Source organism: Dendropsophus ebraccatus, chromosome 15, assembly GCF_027789765.1.
Source record: "Dendropsophus ebraccatus isolate aDenEbr1 chromosome 15, aDenEbr1.pat, whole genome shotgun sequence".
Taxonomy (NCBI): Eukaryota; Metazoa; Chordata; class Amphibia; order Anura; family Hylidae; genus Dendropsophus; species Dendropsophus ebraccatus.
This window is the reverse complement of record NC_091468.1, coordinates 51069124-51082684: the sequence shown is the minus strand read 5'-3', so window position 1 is coordinate 51082684 and position 13561 is coordinate 51069124. Positions and strand designations below refer to the sequence as shown.

The window sequence follows — 13561 nt, the reverse complement described above, 5'->3', positions numbered from 1 at the left end:
AGTGAGTGCACCTATATGCATTTAAAAAGTTTCCCTTTAAGGGTACGTTCATACTTACCGGATCTGCAGCTTATTTTCTGCTGCAGATCCGCAGCAGATTTAATTTAAGTAACTGAACACAGCATCAAATCTGCACCATCAAATCTGCGGATCCTGTAGGTGTGAACGCACCCTTAATGTCCGGCTGAGCGGAACATTCATGTGTATGGGATGAACAGGAGATATAGCCGTTGGTCCAAAAACATTCATCTGACAGCTACTGTAGGTGTATGAGCACCTTTACTGCCAGATTACTCACAGACTATGGGGGAGATTTATCAAACATGGTGTAAAGTGAAACTGGCTCAGTTGCCCCTAGCAACCAATCAAATTCCACCTTTCATTTATCACAGACTCTTTGGAAAATGAAAGGTGAAATCTGGTTGCTAGGGGCAACTGAGACAGCTTCACTTTACACTATGGGGGAGATTTATCAAACATGGTGTAAAGTGAAACTGGCTCAGTTGCCCCTGGCAACCAATCAGATTCCACTTTTCATTCCTCACAGATTTTTTGAAAAATAAAAGTTGGAATCTGATTGGTTGCTAGGGGCAACTGAGCCAGTTTCACTTTACACCATGTTTGATAAATTTCCCCCTATTTTTTTTACCCTGGACCTACCTATGTGACCACTAAACCAAACAATTTATTTCATGTAAGTAAAATAATCTATTCTGAAAAAAAGAAAGAAAACAAAAATTACTTAGCCACAAGGTGACACAAAGTATGTGATGCAACCTTTCATAACCAACCATCTGCTAGAGAGATGATGTAGAAAGGGCTCACTCGGCAGTATCAGGCCTATGTCACCTGGGGAAAGCGTTCTAAAAATAACATACAGATTTTCCTGGCAGCGGTGTGCTATACAGATTCCTGACATAGGCTTGTCATTCTGTCATAGAGCCACCAGTGCTAAACCTACTTCTTACACTTGCACCCAGCCCCTCCCATGTTACAGTAGTCTTGTTAGTAACAGGAAAACCTCAGTTCTCTAATATTAAACTGAAAGGTTTTACGAACAACATTTTGACACATTTTACTGGAATTTCTTTGTATGTTTTGGACAAAAAGGAGCAAGCCAGACTGGGACCGGCCTACCAGTGCACTGGAGAATCAGGCACCCCAGTCCGACACTGAAGCCAGATGTTAGTATATTTTAACCTTCTCTATTGTGTTAGGCTGGGTTCACACTGTGTTTTTGCAGTCCTTTTAACATATACCTTTCACACACAAAAAAATGCAATTGCGTACAATCAAATGGATCAAAAAGGATGCAGCATTTTTCCTTTTTTTTTAGCGTACACAAAAACGTGGTTGACCACATTTTTGTGTAAGTTAAAAATAACCACTTCAAAATGGATATGTTATAAGGACTGTAAGACATCAGCCTTATCTGAAAAGAAATTGTTTAATGCTAAACATATTTTAAAAGATTTTTTTGGTCGTGTCATTTTACCATCTATATAATGAAAGAATACTGAAATGTTACTGTTTAGAGTCTGGCCACTTACCCTAATAACAAGCCTATACTGCCTGTTCTGTGAAGATCTAGCAGTGTCCTCACTATCATCACAGACACGATTACATTGAAAGGTGACACCAGGAGATAGATAAGACAAGATCAGGCCCTTTAAAAGTTATACTGACCTCCCCCTTCTTACACTTTGACCTCTGCACAGGTTATAGAGGATGTATAGAAAACCCTCCCATTGAAGACAATATAGAATGTAAAGAGAACTGGCTGCCCACATGTGCTCTGCCCTGCTCCATTCATTCAGAAGATAATTTTCCCGTTGGAGTTGGTGGGGGCCCCAGCAGTCAGACCCCTTACAATCAGCTGCTTGCCCCTTAGAAATAATGCCAATTTCTACATATTTCTATGATGACGTACCTTGCCAACCAGTGCCGGAATGTTTGTGGAGTTAGTGGCAAATCCCATACTAAATACCATAGCTGCTTCTGTATTGACAAACCGTGCAACCAATTCCTCCAGTTCTTCATGGATAGCCAAATTTCCTGCAATTAAAAATACTCATTTAAGGAATTAGCCCTGAGCAGTCATATCATTATGCGCCTTGGATAGAATTAGAGAGCGTTCCCTTTGATTGTACAGTGTCACTGATGTATTTTTATTTTTTGCAGAAATCAATAGTCCAGGCGATTTTAAGAAACTTTGTAATTATGTTTGTTAGGCAAATATGCCATTATCTGCATTCAAAAAGACTTTCCCCAGGTCCCCCCCCCCCTCCTCTCTCTTATTCGCTGCTCATTATCAGGAAATCACGACTTTTTTACATCAGTCGGGCCCTGTCTGTTCTATGGAGAGGGGAGGGGGAGGAGGGAGATTAGTCGCTATCAGAGAGCAGAGAACAAAGGATTACACAGCGGGACCTGTGTTAAAGCCTCTATTCAAAGGTCAGAGAGGTCAGTGCTGACTTCAGAGGAGATAGCCGGTGATGTAGCTGTAAATTAACTCTTTGTGGTCCTGTATTGGTGCCTTATCTCCCTCCACCCCTCTCCTCTTCATAGAGAACAATAAGGCGGTGGGGGGGGGGGGGGTGAAAGGCTTCAAACTTCTTTCTCATGATAAAAATGTATTTTTCGGCTAATAAACCCAATTACAAAGTTTTGTAAAATCGCCTTTACTATTTTTTACTAAAAAATTAAACGACTGACATTTCAATACACATAAGCTCCACTGCCCCATATTGATTCCTGCTGGGACCACCGTAAAGAAAGTCACTACCTATAGTCCATCTTACTATTGTAACGTGATCCTTAATAACTAGTATTAGCTGCGCAGTAGAATTGCTGAGTAAAGCATGCTGGGAGGGGAAACCTTTCCGTATAATTAGGATAAGGCTCATTAGCAACGCCTGAAAAATTACAACTTGTTTGGGGATTTTGCAATAGTTGTGTGGTTACTTCATCCTAGTAGGAGATATTAACCCCTTAGAGACAATGATAGCTTTTTTTTTTTAATTATAACCTTATTGAATGATGACTGTTGTTATCTATGAAATAATCATTTTAAGTTTTTTTTTTTAACAAGCAAATTTTAGGTTTTTAATACCACCCACAATTTTTAAGGAAAAAAAAAAAGGTATTTTTTGGAGGGTCGTTTTTATGCAAAATTACTTGTCCCTTATCTCCAGGCTAGGGGACAAGTATGAGATTGCAGGGTCTGATCTGTGTGGCCCCAGTGATCTCTCTATCGGTGTGTGACTCGCTTGTTCCATTCATTCTCTGGAGCCACCGGGTCACCGATAGAGAGATAACTGGGGGGCTCCCCCAGCGATCTCTTGCTTGTTTCGTGGCCTAGAGTACCCATGCCCTAGGATTGCAACGCCCCTCCGTCCCTCCCCCCCCACCTCTTCACCATTAGCAATGCCCCTGGGCAGGTTTTTTCCTATTCATCACCTGTCTGAACACTGCACATGCGCCTTAATGATCTAGCTCATGTGCAGTGTTCACACAGGTGATGATTAGGAATCTACAATCATCAATATAAATTATTTTTAATACAGTGGTACCTTGGTTTAAGAGTAACTTGGTTTAAGAGCTTTTTGGTTTAAGAGCTCACAGTTTTTCAAAATTGTGACTTGGTTTAAGAGCATTGCTTTGGTTTAAGAGCTCCCTGTACTGGGTGGGAGGGGGACTGGAGGAGGGACATGGCCTGCATAGCGGGGTCTACAGAAATGTTCTGTGACCCAGGAAGTCTCCCTCACCTTCCAAATCATGGCAGCTCCACTTCAGCTGGGGCTTACATCAGGGGACAGGACTGTGGGGGTAATCTCTTCATATCTGTAACCCCTCTCTCCCCAGAAAGAGAGGGCTGAATGTATGTGCCCGGCTCATTCCTTCAGGCTCCCTGTTGTCTCTGTCCGCCCTTGTGTTTCCCATCCCCTCCATTACTGTACAGTAATTTATAATATCACATATTCTGCTGTTTCTGAATGTTTGTTTCATCTGTTTTACATGTTATTCAGAATAATAAATCATTATTTTTGGGGTGTGGAACCAATTGTCTCCATTTCTATAATTTCTTATGGGAAAATTTGCTTTGGTTTAAGAGTGGATTTGGAGTACAAGCACAGCCCAGGAGCGAATTATGCTCGTAATCCAAGGCACCACTGTATTATGTTTTTTTCTTCTGTAGGACCTAAGAGTCTGGTGTGTAGTATAGCATACAAAATCTTCTCCAACCAGAAGACCACCCCCATATCCAGACCAGATGTCCCATGATCCCCCATACATTATGCCTAATGCTCATCTTCCGTTCGGAGACAACTTACCAATGTAATTTTTGGTGATTGTATCTCAAAGAGGTTCCACTATATTACACTGGCTGTTGTACTGTTGGTAGTTATATGACCTTTTCTCTTGGTGTATATCACATGACTAGCAGGTGATTATTACCCTTTGTAATTAAACAATGACGGTTACTATACAATGACTGTCAGCAGAAGTTGTAAAAACTGTAAGAAACCGACACTTAAATGATCATAGATCTGGATTAACCCATTCAACACAGTTTCTAGCAAATTCACAATATATTACAGAAGGTCATTACCCAAATTATGGTTATACTAAATTATTATATAGTCAAAATCAAGGAAACTGAAGGTGCTCGGATATTATACAGAAACAAACGGACCCTACAGCATCGGAGAAATTAGGAGGAGGTCGGCAAGATAACGACTTGTCTACATTCCATAGATAAACATCGGATTAAAGAACGTCCTTGTCTATGGACTGGAAATTGGGGTAGGGACAAAAAATGTCTCGACAAAGTCTTAGAACCTACATTGTGTCTTTAGAATGCATAGGTGGTATATGTAGTGTGAAGCAAGTGTGACTTTTGAGGATTAGAACTATGTGGCAATACTTTTTGTAGATTACTTCAATCACCCTAGAGAAAAAAATTTTCATTCACATGTAAAGAGCGTTTCCGGGTCATCGAGGTTGTGCTGTAAGTATTATACATTCCACACAACAAACAGGTTTTTCCAGGGTTTAAGGGAACGTTCTGAAAAAGTAAATGTAGAAGACATAATGTGATGTAAATAGTCTGCGTTAGTCTTGCGGAAAATACTTGGTGACGTAGACCAAGACTTAAAATGGGTGAAAGGTCATTTTATATACTTTAAAGGAAACTTCATGTTATCTTTCTCAGAATATTGGCGATACGCAGTCTCAGAGATGGAAAAAAATACACATAAGAATAAAATATAGTTAAGTGGTGTCATAATACCCTTGGTTAGTGCTGTCTTTGGGGCTACAAAAGGTAGGAACAGTTGACAAATGTGGCATAACTGTTGGCCAAAATTGTTAACAGTTATGTCTTGGGAAACGGAAGGGTGAGCCGCAGCCAGGCAGAACTGGCACCAGCTTATACCTCACAGAACAATAGAGTTGGATGTTGAAAATCCAAAACAGATGAGGTCGGTAAAGAGTTGGGAGACCGCCATACTCTTTAGACAGTTGGCTGAGTTCAGCTGACTTCAGTATAAGGTGTGTGGGCACCTTACCAAAGTGGTGTAGAAAGAGAGTGGGTCCTATTTGTGAGAACTTACAATCCAAGAGGTTAAAGGGGTTTAATAGCCTTATAAAATTAATGGCCTATGCACAGGATAGCAAATTTGATCAACCGGGGTCCGACTGCCTGCACTCCTACAATCAATGAAGGGGTAGTGGAGCTTGTTCCTCAGCTTCTTTATTGTTTTCCAGTTCTTGTAACCAACTGATTTGTAGGGGTGTTAGGTGTCTAAGCTAATATTAAAGAGGTTATCCAGTGAAAATATTTTTCCTTCAAATCAACTGGTTTCAGAAAGATATATAAATTTGTAATTTACTTCTATTTAAAAATTTCAAGTCTTCCCATATTTATCAGCTGCTGTATGTCCTGCAGGAAATGTTGCTTTCTGTTCAGTCTAACACAGTGCTCTCTGCTGCCACTGCTGTCTGAGACAGGAACTGTCCAGAGCAGGAAAGGTTTTCTATGGGAATTTGTTACTGCTCTGGACAGTTCCCGTCTTGGACAGAGATGTCAGCAGAGAGCACTGTGTCGGACATTTCCTGCAGGACATACAGCAGCTCATTAGTATGGGAATATTTTGAGATTTTTAAATAGAAGTAAATTACTAATCTATATAACTTTGTGAAACCAGTTGATTTGAAGAAAACAATTTTGCTGTACAACCCCTTTAACCTCTGAACCGCCGCAATCCCGGGTGCTGCGTGGAGCCCGGGACCGCGGCTATTAGCGGGCACGGTCTGATCGCCGTGCCGGCGAATTCAGTAATCAGATGCGGCTGTCAAAGTTGACAGCTGCATCCGAATACTGTATGCAGCCCTTCCCTGGTGTCTAGCGGGGTGGATCGCTCCTCCGGGACGGTTTCCCGGAGGAGCGATCCACACATCCTACTCCTGCCGGGGTCTTCGCCAAAATGGTGCTGATCCCGGATCGGCACTCGGATGCTTTCAACTGCAGCAGCCGAAAGCAAACGAGTGCCGATCTCATTGATCTTTGCTGTATAAGGATACAGCAAATACCTCAATGAGAGATCAAAGTGTATATACTAGAAGTCCCCCAGGGGGGCTTCTAGTAGAAGTGTAAAAAAAAAAAAAAAAAAAAAAAAAAAAAAAAAGTGTTGTTTTTAGTAAAAAGCCCCCTCCCCTAATAAAAGTTTGAATCCCCTTTTCCCATGTTTTAAATAAAAGTAAATAAATAAACAAACAAGTTTGGTATCGCCGCGTGCGTAATCGCCCGAACTATTAACTACATTCTTGATCTCGCATGGTAAACGGTGTAAGCGCCAAAAAATCCCAAAGTGCAAAATTGCGCATTTTTGGTCGCATCAAATTCAGAAAAAATGTAATAAAAAGTGATCAAAAAGTCGTATATGCGCAATCAAGGTACCGATAGAAAGTAAACATCATGGCGCAAAAAATGACACCTCATACAGCCCCATAGACCAAAGAATAAAAGCGCTATAAGCCTGAGAATGGAGCAATTTTAAGGAACATATATTTATTAACAATGGTTTGAATTTTTTACAGGCCATCAGATACAATATAAGTTATACATGTTATATATCGTTGTAATCGTAACAACGTGAAGAACATGCATAACAAGTCAGTTTTACCCCAGGGCGAATGGCGTAAAAACACATTTCCCCCAAATAAAAGAAATGCGTTTTTTTGTTTAATTTCACCACACATTGAATTTTTTTCTGGTTTCGCAGTGTACTTTATGAAAAAATTCAGCCTTTCATTGCAAAGTACAATTAGTGACGCAAAAAATAAGGGCTCATGTGGGTTTCTAGGTTGAAAAATGCAAGTGCTATGGCCTTTTAAACACAAGGAGGAAAAACGAAAACGCAAAAACGAAAATTGGCTCCGTCCTTAAGAGGTTGATGTCCTATTGGAAAGGATGCATTAACGTTTCAGTCGCTAAAGCCCTGAAAGACCTTTCTGAAGAATTGAGTTTTCAGGTTGCTTTTAAAGGTTTAATGGTTGGAGAATCTGCTTTGTTGTGGAGGATTGGGGGTGCTGGAGGGAAGACTAGAGAATGACCATGGGAGGAACAGATGAGGCTACATTCGAATCAAGAAAAAGCGTGTTCCAAGAATACATCAGCACACTGTCAGAACAATATGCTGACGTATATCATACATATATGTGCCAAATCTATTGATGTCAATAGACCAAACATAGTTTAGTGGTGACTAGTAGAGATGAATGAAGCAGATTGTTCTCTAATAACTATATTTGGTCTGTTCCCAAGTGAATAAGTGGAGATGGTGAAGCAGCTGATAGAGCAGGTAAGTGGAGATGGTGAAGCAGCAAGCAGAAATGGTAAAGCAGCTGATAGAGCAGGTAGCGATGGACTTAGGGTCCTATTATACAGGCCAACGACGGCCAATCATTTTAGTTAACGGGTGCCGATCTGCTAAAGGAGCGCTCGTTTACTGGACATATTACACGGTCATATTATACAGACATATTATAATCGGGCAGTAAGGGCTTCATGAACATTGTTAGCTATGTGCATGCAGCCCTTCCCCAAACACCTTACCTCTCCCCACTCCCGGTCTTTTATCCTGTGCTCCGCGCCTTACCCAAGGAGAGGTAAGGTGTCGGGTGTTTGGGCAATCCTTAGCTGTCGGCCGTGCATCACTATTACACGTAGCAATGCGCGGTCGGCGGCCAACGATTTTAGGTCCAAACCTAAACCAACGATCAGCTGATGATCATTGTCATCGGCTGATCGTTGTCTTTCTTACACAGAGCGATCATCGACTGAATTAGCCCGATTCGGGCCAATTATCACTCCGTGTAATGGGGCCCTTACTGTGCAGTGGAATGAGTAGGGGTGTAATAAAGTGAGGAGGGATTGCCAGAAAACAGGGTACAGCAGGAATCTAGAACCTAGACTACAACAATAATCTGATTTTCTACAGATCACTGACAACAATAACATGCTAGGGCCACAGGACTTACCCATTTCCTGCCTTGTACTACCGATACCACCACCATATTGCTGCAGCGCATTTTTTACACTTTCCAGTGACTCTTCATTATTCTCTGCAAACCCCAGATAATTATATGATCCCATGTTAATGACGTCCTTAATGACTCTTCCAGTGTACCTGTAATAAATACAGATTATTGCTTTATTATCATGTAATCTATTCCTTATACAATAGATCAAGCGCCTTATAAATCAGCTCAATCCTAAATATTAAATCTGGATTAGAAGATTGGACTGTTAGGCTATATTCACACTATGTAAAAACAATCATCGTTCATCAGTGCAATGTACAGCTGTGAGAACGGCCATACATTGTGCGAACAGACTGAACGGCTGTTGCTCACAGTCTATTGGTCAGAAATAATTGACAAGTCAATTAATTCCACGGCGGTAGGAGGAACAGCGGCCATTGTGCAATACATTGTGTGCATAGCGGGCGCTGTCCCCCATAGGTTTCCACATGTTGCATTCTTTTCTTACAAGAATGGCCTTTGTTTAAACCGCCAACAACGGCCGTTCTTGTAAAAAAAAAAAAATACATTAAACATGGCCTTAAAGTAGGGCTGGGCGATTAATCGAATTAATTCGATTAATCGCCCAGACAGTTAGAATCGATTTGATTTTTTGTGAAAATCGTAAATTCGATTTTCACAAAAAATCATTGCGGGCGGCGCGGTAAAGTGTCGGGTCCGGAGAGAGTTGCAGGACGGCGCGGTGAGGTGCAGGGCCGGCAGTCAGGAGAGATGTGGTATCGGCGGCTCCAGCCTCTTCACAGAGCCGCGGCTGACCTCTCCCGCCCCTTACACGTTAGTGCCGCGCTGAGCTGCGTCCCGCTCTCTTCCTGTCACACGTGCAGGTCCTGTTCTGTGGAGGAGGCGGCAGGGATCGCAGCAGAAGGAGAGAACGTCGCTGCCCGCTGTACAGCTCCAGGACCCGCAGCGACGTTCTCTCCTTCTGCTGCGATCCCTGCTGCCTCCTCCACAGAACGGGACCTGCACGTGTGACAGTAAGAGAGCGGGACGCAGCTCAGCGCGGCACTAACGTGTAAGGGGCGGGAGAGGTCAGCCGCGGCTCTGTGAAGAGGCTGGAGCCGCCGTTACCACATCTCTCCTGACCGCCGGCCCTGCACCTCACCGCGCCGTCCTGACACTTTACCACGCCTGCCTAGTCCCCCTCAGCTGCCCCATACCCCTCAGTGACCCCCAGCCTGCCTCATACCCCCTCAGTGTCCCCTCAGCTGCCCCATACCCCCTCAGTGTCCCCTCAGCTGCCCCATACCCCCTCAGTGTCCCCTCAGCTGCCCCATACCCCCTCAGTGTCCCCTCAGCTGCCCCATACCCCCTCAGTGACCCTTAGCCTGCCCCATACCCCTCAGTGACCCCCAGTCCACCCCATACCCCCTCAGTAGTACTACTACACCCATCATCTATACCTGTACTACTACCACACTCCTCATCTTTACCTGTACTATTACACCCCTTATCCACTATACCTTCACTACTACTCCCTACCTAGATGAAGGCACAAAGAAGATCGCCTATACTATATGGGGGCACAGAGTACATAGGGCACATATTTGGGAAAACTACTTATATGGGGCACACAATGTGTTTGTCTACTACATGGGGGCACAGGAGGAGCACTGTTACACTGGGAAGCAATATAGTTGTCTCAAACGTCAATAAAATCGTATCTGATGCTGCAGGGAGAAAAATGTCCTATTTATTTAGCAAAAACAAAAAAATCGAGATTTAAATCGAGAATCGTCCAAAATTTTTTAAAAATCGAGATTTTATTTTTTGGCCATATCGCCCAGCCCTACCTTAAAGTGTACTTATCTTCAGCAAAAACTTTTCACATGTCACAGACAAATGTAAAAATGTATTATTTATAACAGGCACTTCTGTGCCAATTCTGGGATATACTCGTCTGGCAGTGACAACCCGCTCAGGCAATCACTGGCTGCGGTGCTGTCCTGTCTCAGAATGGGGGGAATGACTGAAGGTATATGGCCACCTTTAACCTCTTCAGCCACAGGCCTTTATCATGTCAGGCTCACCTGTAGGTCCAGTTGTAGTCATCAGTCAATCTCTCCATAAGATCAAACTGAGGTCCAGGGACGCTGCAGATGGGGCGGTTCCAATTGTCTCGGACCCTCATGTAAAGATTTCTCGTGTAGAAGTTTTCAAAGTCTTGATAAAGCGGCACAAAGTCCTACAATTGCAAGAAAAATACAGGATCATATCTATCCTTACATAGATTGGATTCATTGCTAGATGGGTAACATGTCCCCTGGGTGGCAATAAAGTGAATGAGCCAATACCTAACTCAGGGCAGCCCTGATAACAGTATATAGTAATCGAGGATAGTGATAACACAAGACATTACAGAGACTCTGTCAGCAGGTTTATGCTGTCCTATCTTAGGATAACATAAACTAGTAACAGAGAAGCTGAACAAAATGATGTATCACTTACATTGTTCTGTGCAGCTGATCCAGACATATCCTCCTGAATAACATGGACAATAAGTAGTCCTCTACATTATATGCATGAGCCCAGTAGTCCTGGATATTCATGAGAAGCAGAAAATTCCGCCCACCAGCTGCTGATTGGCAGTTATCAGTGGCGTAGCTACTATGAAGGCAGGGAAGGCGACTGCTATGGGGCCCCTGCATGAAGGGGGCCCGAGGAAGCCTGCCCTGCCTTCATGGTAGGTACCCCGCTCCCCCAGGGGTCCAGAGAGGAAGAGGAACCCCCACTGCACTGTTCAGCCCCCTCACTGTAGTGCCGGGTGAGCGGGCTGAACAGAGGAGCAGGACCTGCCAGACGGCACAGGAGAGGGATGAAGGACCTTTGGGTCACATGACCCAAAGGTCCTCAATACCTATGTGAAGATTAGCCCGTACTACAGGAGTAGGAGGGGGGGGGGGGGGGGGGGAAGCCTGGGAGCTGTAAGTGCTGTGTATGTGTGTCAGTGAGTGTATATATGTATCTGTGGGTATATGTATATGTCAGTGTGTGTGTATATATTTATATGTCAGTATGTGTATGTATCTGTGGCTATATGTGTGTGTATGTCAGCAATGTCTGTAACACTGGTGTATATGTGTGTGTGTATGTATCTGTGGCTATATATATATATAGTCTGTAACACTGGTGTATATGTGTGTGTGTTTGTGTATGTCAGTAGTGTCTCAAGTGATTGACAGGTTTGCTCCCAAAGATGTTCTGCAGCAGCTTCTATTAATGCTGGGCTCTAATAAAAGAACCCACCACTAATATCTGCTTCATTTTCTTTTATTTCTGGTTGAGTATTTCTTATTACACTGAGATGATTTCCCTGTGTACAGTCTATTCATGGTGTATACATCAGCACTAGTGTAATCACATTACAGCGTATATATGTGTGTACGTCAGTGGAGTATCTGTATATATGTTAATGGTGCCTCTGTGTGTGTATATGTGCGTCATTGTCTGTGTTTGGCGCGCAGGGGGGGGGGGGGGGGGAGCGTACAGGATTCATGAGGCCCCGTACAGTTTTTTGCTATGGGGCCCCATGAATCCTAGCTACGCCCCTGACAGTTATGTATCCATATTGTGTACAGGCAGTCAACTGTCAATCAGCAGCTGGAGGGTGGGGGGAGGGGCGTGGCAAGAATCCTATTCTCCTGCATATTAGAAGAACGGCTGAGCAAAATGATGAAAGTAAAACACCGATCTGTTCAACATTTCTGTCACTAGTTCATGCTTCCCTCATTTAAGGCAGCATAAACCTAGTAACAGATTCCCTTTAACACTTAATGGAGGAAACAGCAAAATCTGGCAATGTCTTACTTTTTGTTCTTTCCTTTCCGCAGCCATGTTACATTTCTCCCATCCCCAGGCTCTCAAGAAATCCCGAAGATAGCCAAATAACGTCACCAAGCCATATCCTATGTAGGTAAATACTGCAACATACAGCGGAGCTTCTTCAAAGGACTCTTTGAACTCTCTCTTGTAAAGACTTCCATTTGCTGTTCCATTCTGTCGAAAAATGAGAATTTACTTCTGTTAGAAATTCATTTTGGGTGCAATAGAGGCCACTGCAACTGTCTTTCCTGGTCTGAGCTAGGGTCAGCATTGATAAATTTTCCTCTTTGACCATATGCCTCCATAGTAACTCACTACATAGTTATCATAGACTGGGCAGACTTGCATAGTTAGGGTGCGTTCAGAGTACTGAATTCTCGCGGATAAATTCCCCCAGATTCCTTTGCCTGTACGCACTCATGGCCGCACGCCTTTCTGCCGGCTCCATAGACACCATTCTATAGGCCGGCTGATTCTGCTATCTGCCGAAAGAATTGACGTGTCAATTCTTTTGGCAGAATGCGGAATCCGCCCGTGCATAAAATGGTGTCTATGGCACGGGTGGAGAGGCGCATGGCCGTAAGCGCGTACAGGCAACGGAATCCGGCGGAATTTATCCGCGAGAATTCCATAGTCTGGATGCACCCTCAAAGTGAGCAGAGTTGCAATACATTTACAGCCGATTGAATGCCGGCCTTCAGATTTGGCCCAGACGACTTTGCTTTATATACACTAACCAGGACCTTTAGGCTATGATCTCAAGGTACATTATTCCTTCTATTGATTTGGAAAAAATACACCACAGAAATATGAGAAAGATCCGTGGATTTCTGATATGTGTTAAGCTAATTTTTTTCTGCATATCTTGGACACGTGTGGTTCCCCATCCTGCCTTCTCTTATGTTTTTTTCATGTTGAATATAGGAGAACAAGTAACATATATTCATATGTATATGAATGACATGCAAAATAAAAAAAAAAAAATAAAAATAAAAAAAATTGGAGCGTATACAAAATCTTTTTGTGCCTATATAAAAGAGATTCACAAACTAGTGTGATTGTGATTAAAAAATTGTGATTCCACAATGTGGGACATAAGCAGAGTTGTTTAGGATGTGCATTGGCATATAGTCTG

General features: G+C 43.0%; 1 protein-coding gene across 3 annotated transcripts in view; it reads right to left on the bottom strand.

Annotated features, from left to right (window-relative positions):
• LOC138774569 (serine palmitoyltransferase 3-like) overlaps positions 1-13561 on the bottom strand; it is a 54229-nt gene that overhangs the window by 28100 nt on the left and 12568 nt on the right. For 2 of the 3 annotated variants that reach the window (XM_069955573.1, XM_069955574.1), the window contains exons 2-5: positions 12412-12600; positions 10635-10789; positions 8545-8693; positions 1931-2055 (exon numbers count right to left, since the gene is read on the bottom strand). In XM_069955573.1, coding sequence (XP_069811674.1) covers positions 1931-2055; positions 8545-8693; positions 10635-10789; positions 12412-12600 — 618 coding nt within the window. Of the gene's footprint in view, positions 1-1930; positions 2056-8544; positions 8694-10634; positions 10790-11052; positions 11339-12411; positions 12601-13561 lie in introns of those variants that run through there. The other variant, XM_069955575.1, reaches the window with a different exon arrangement.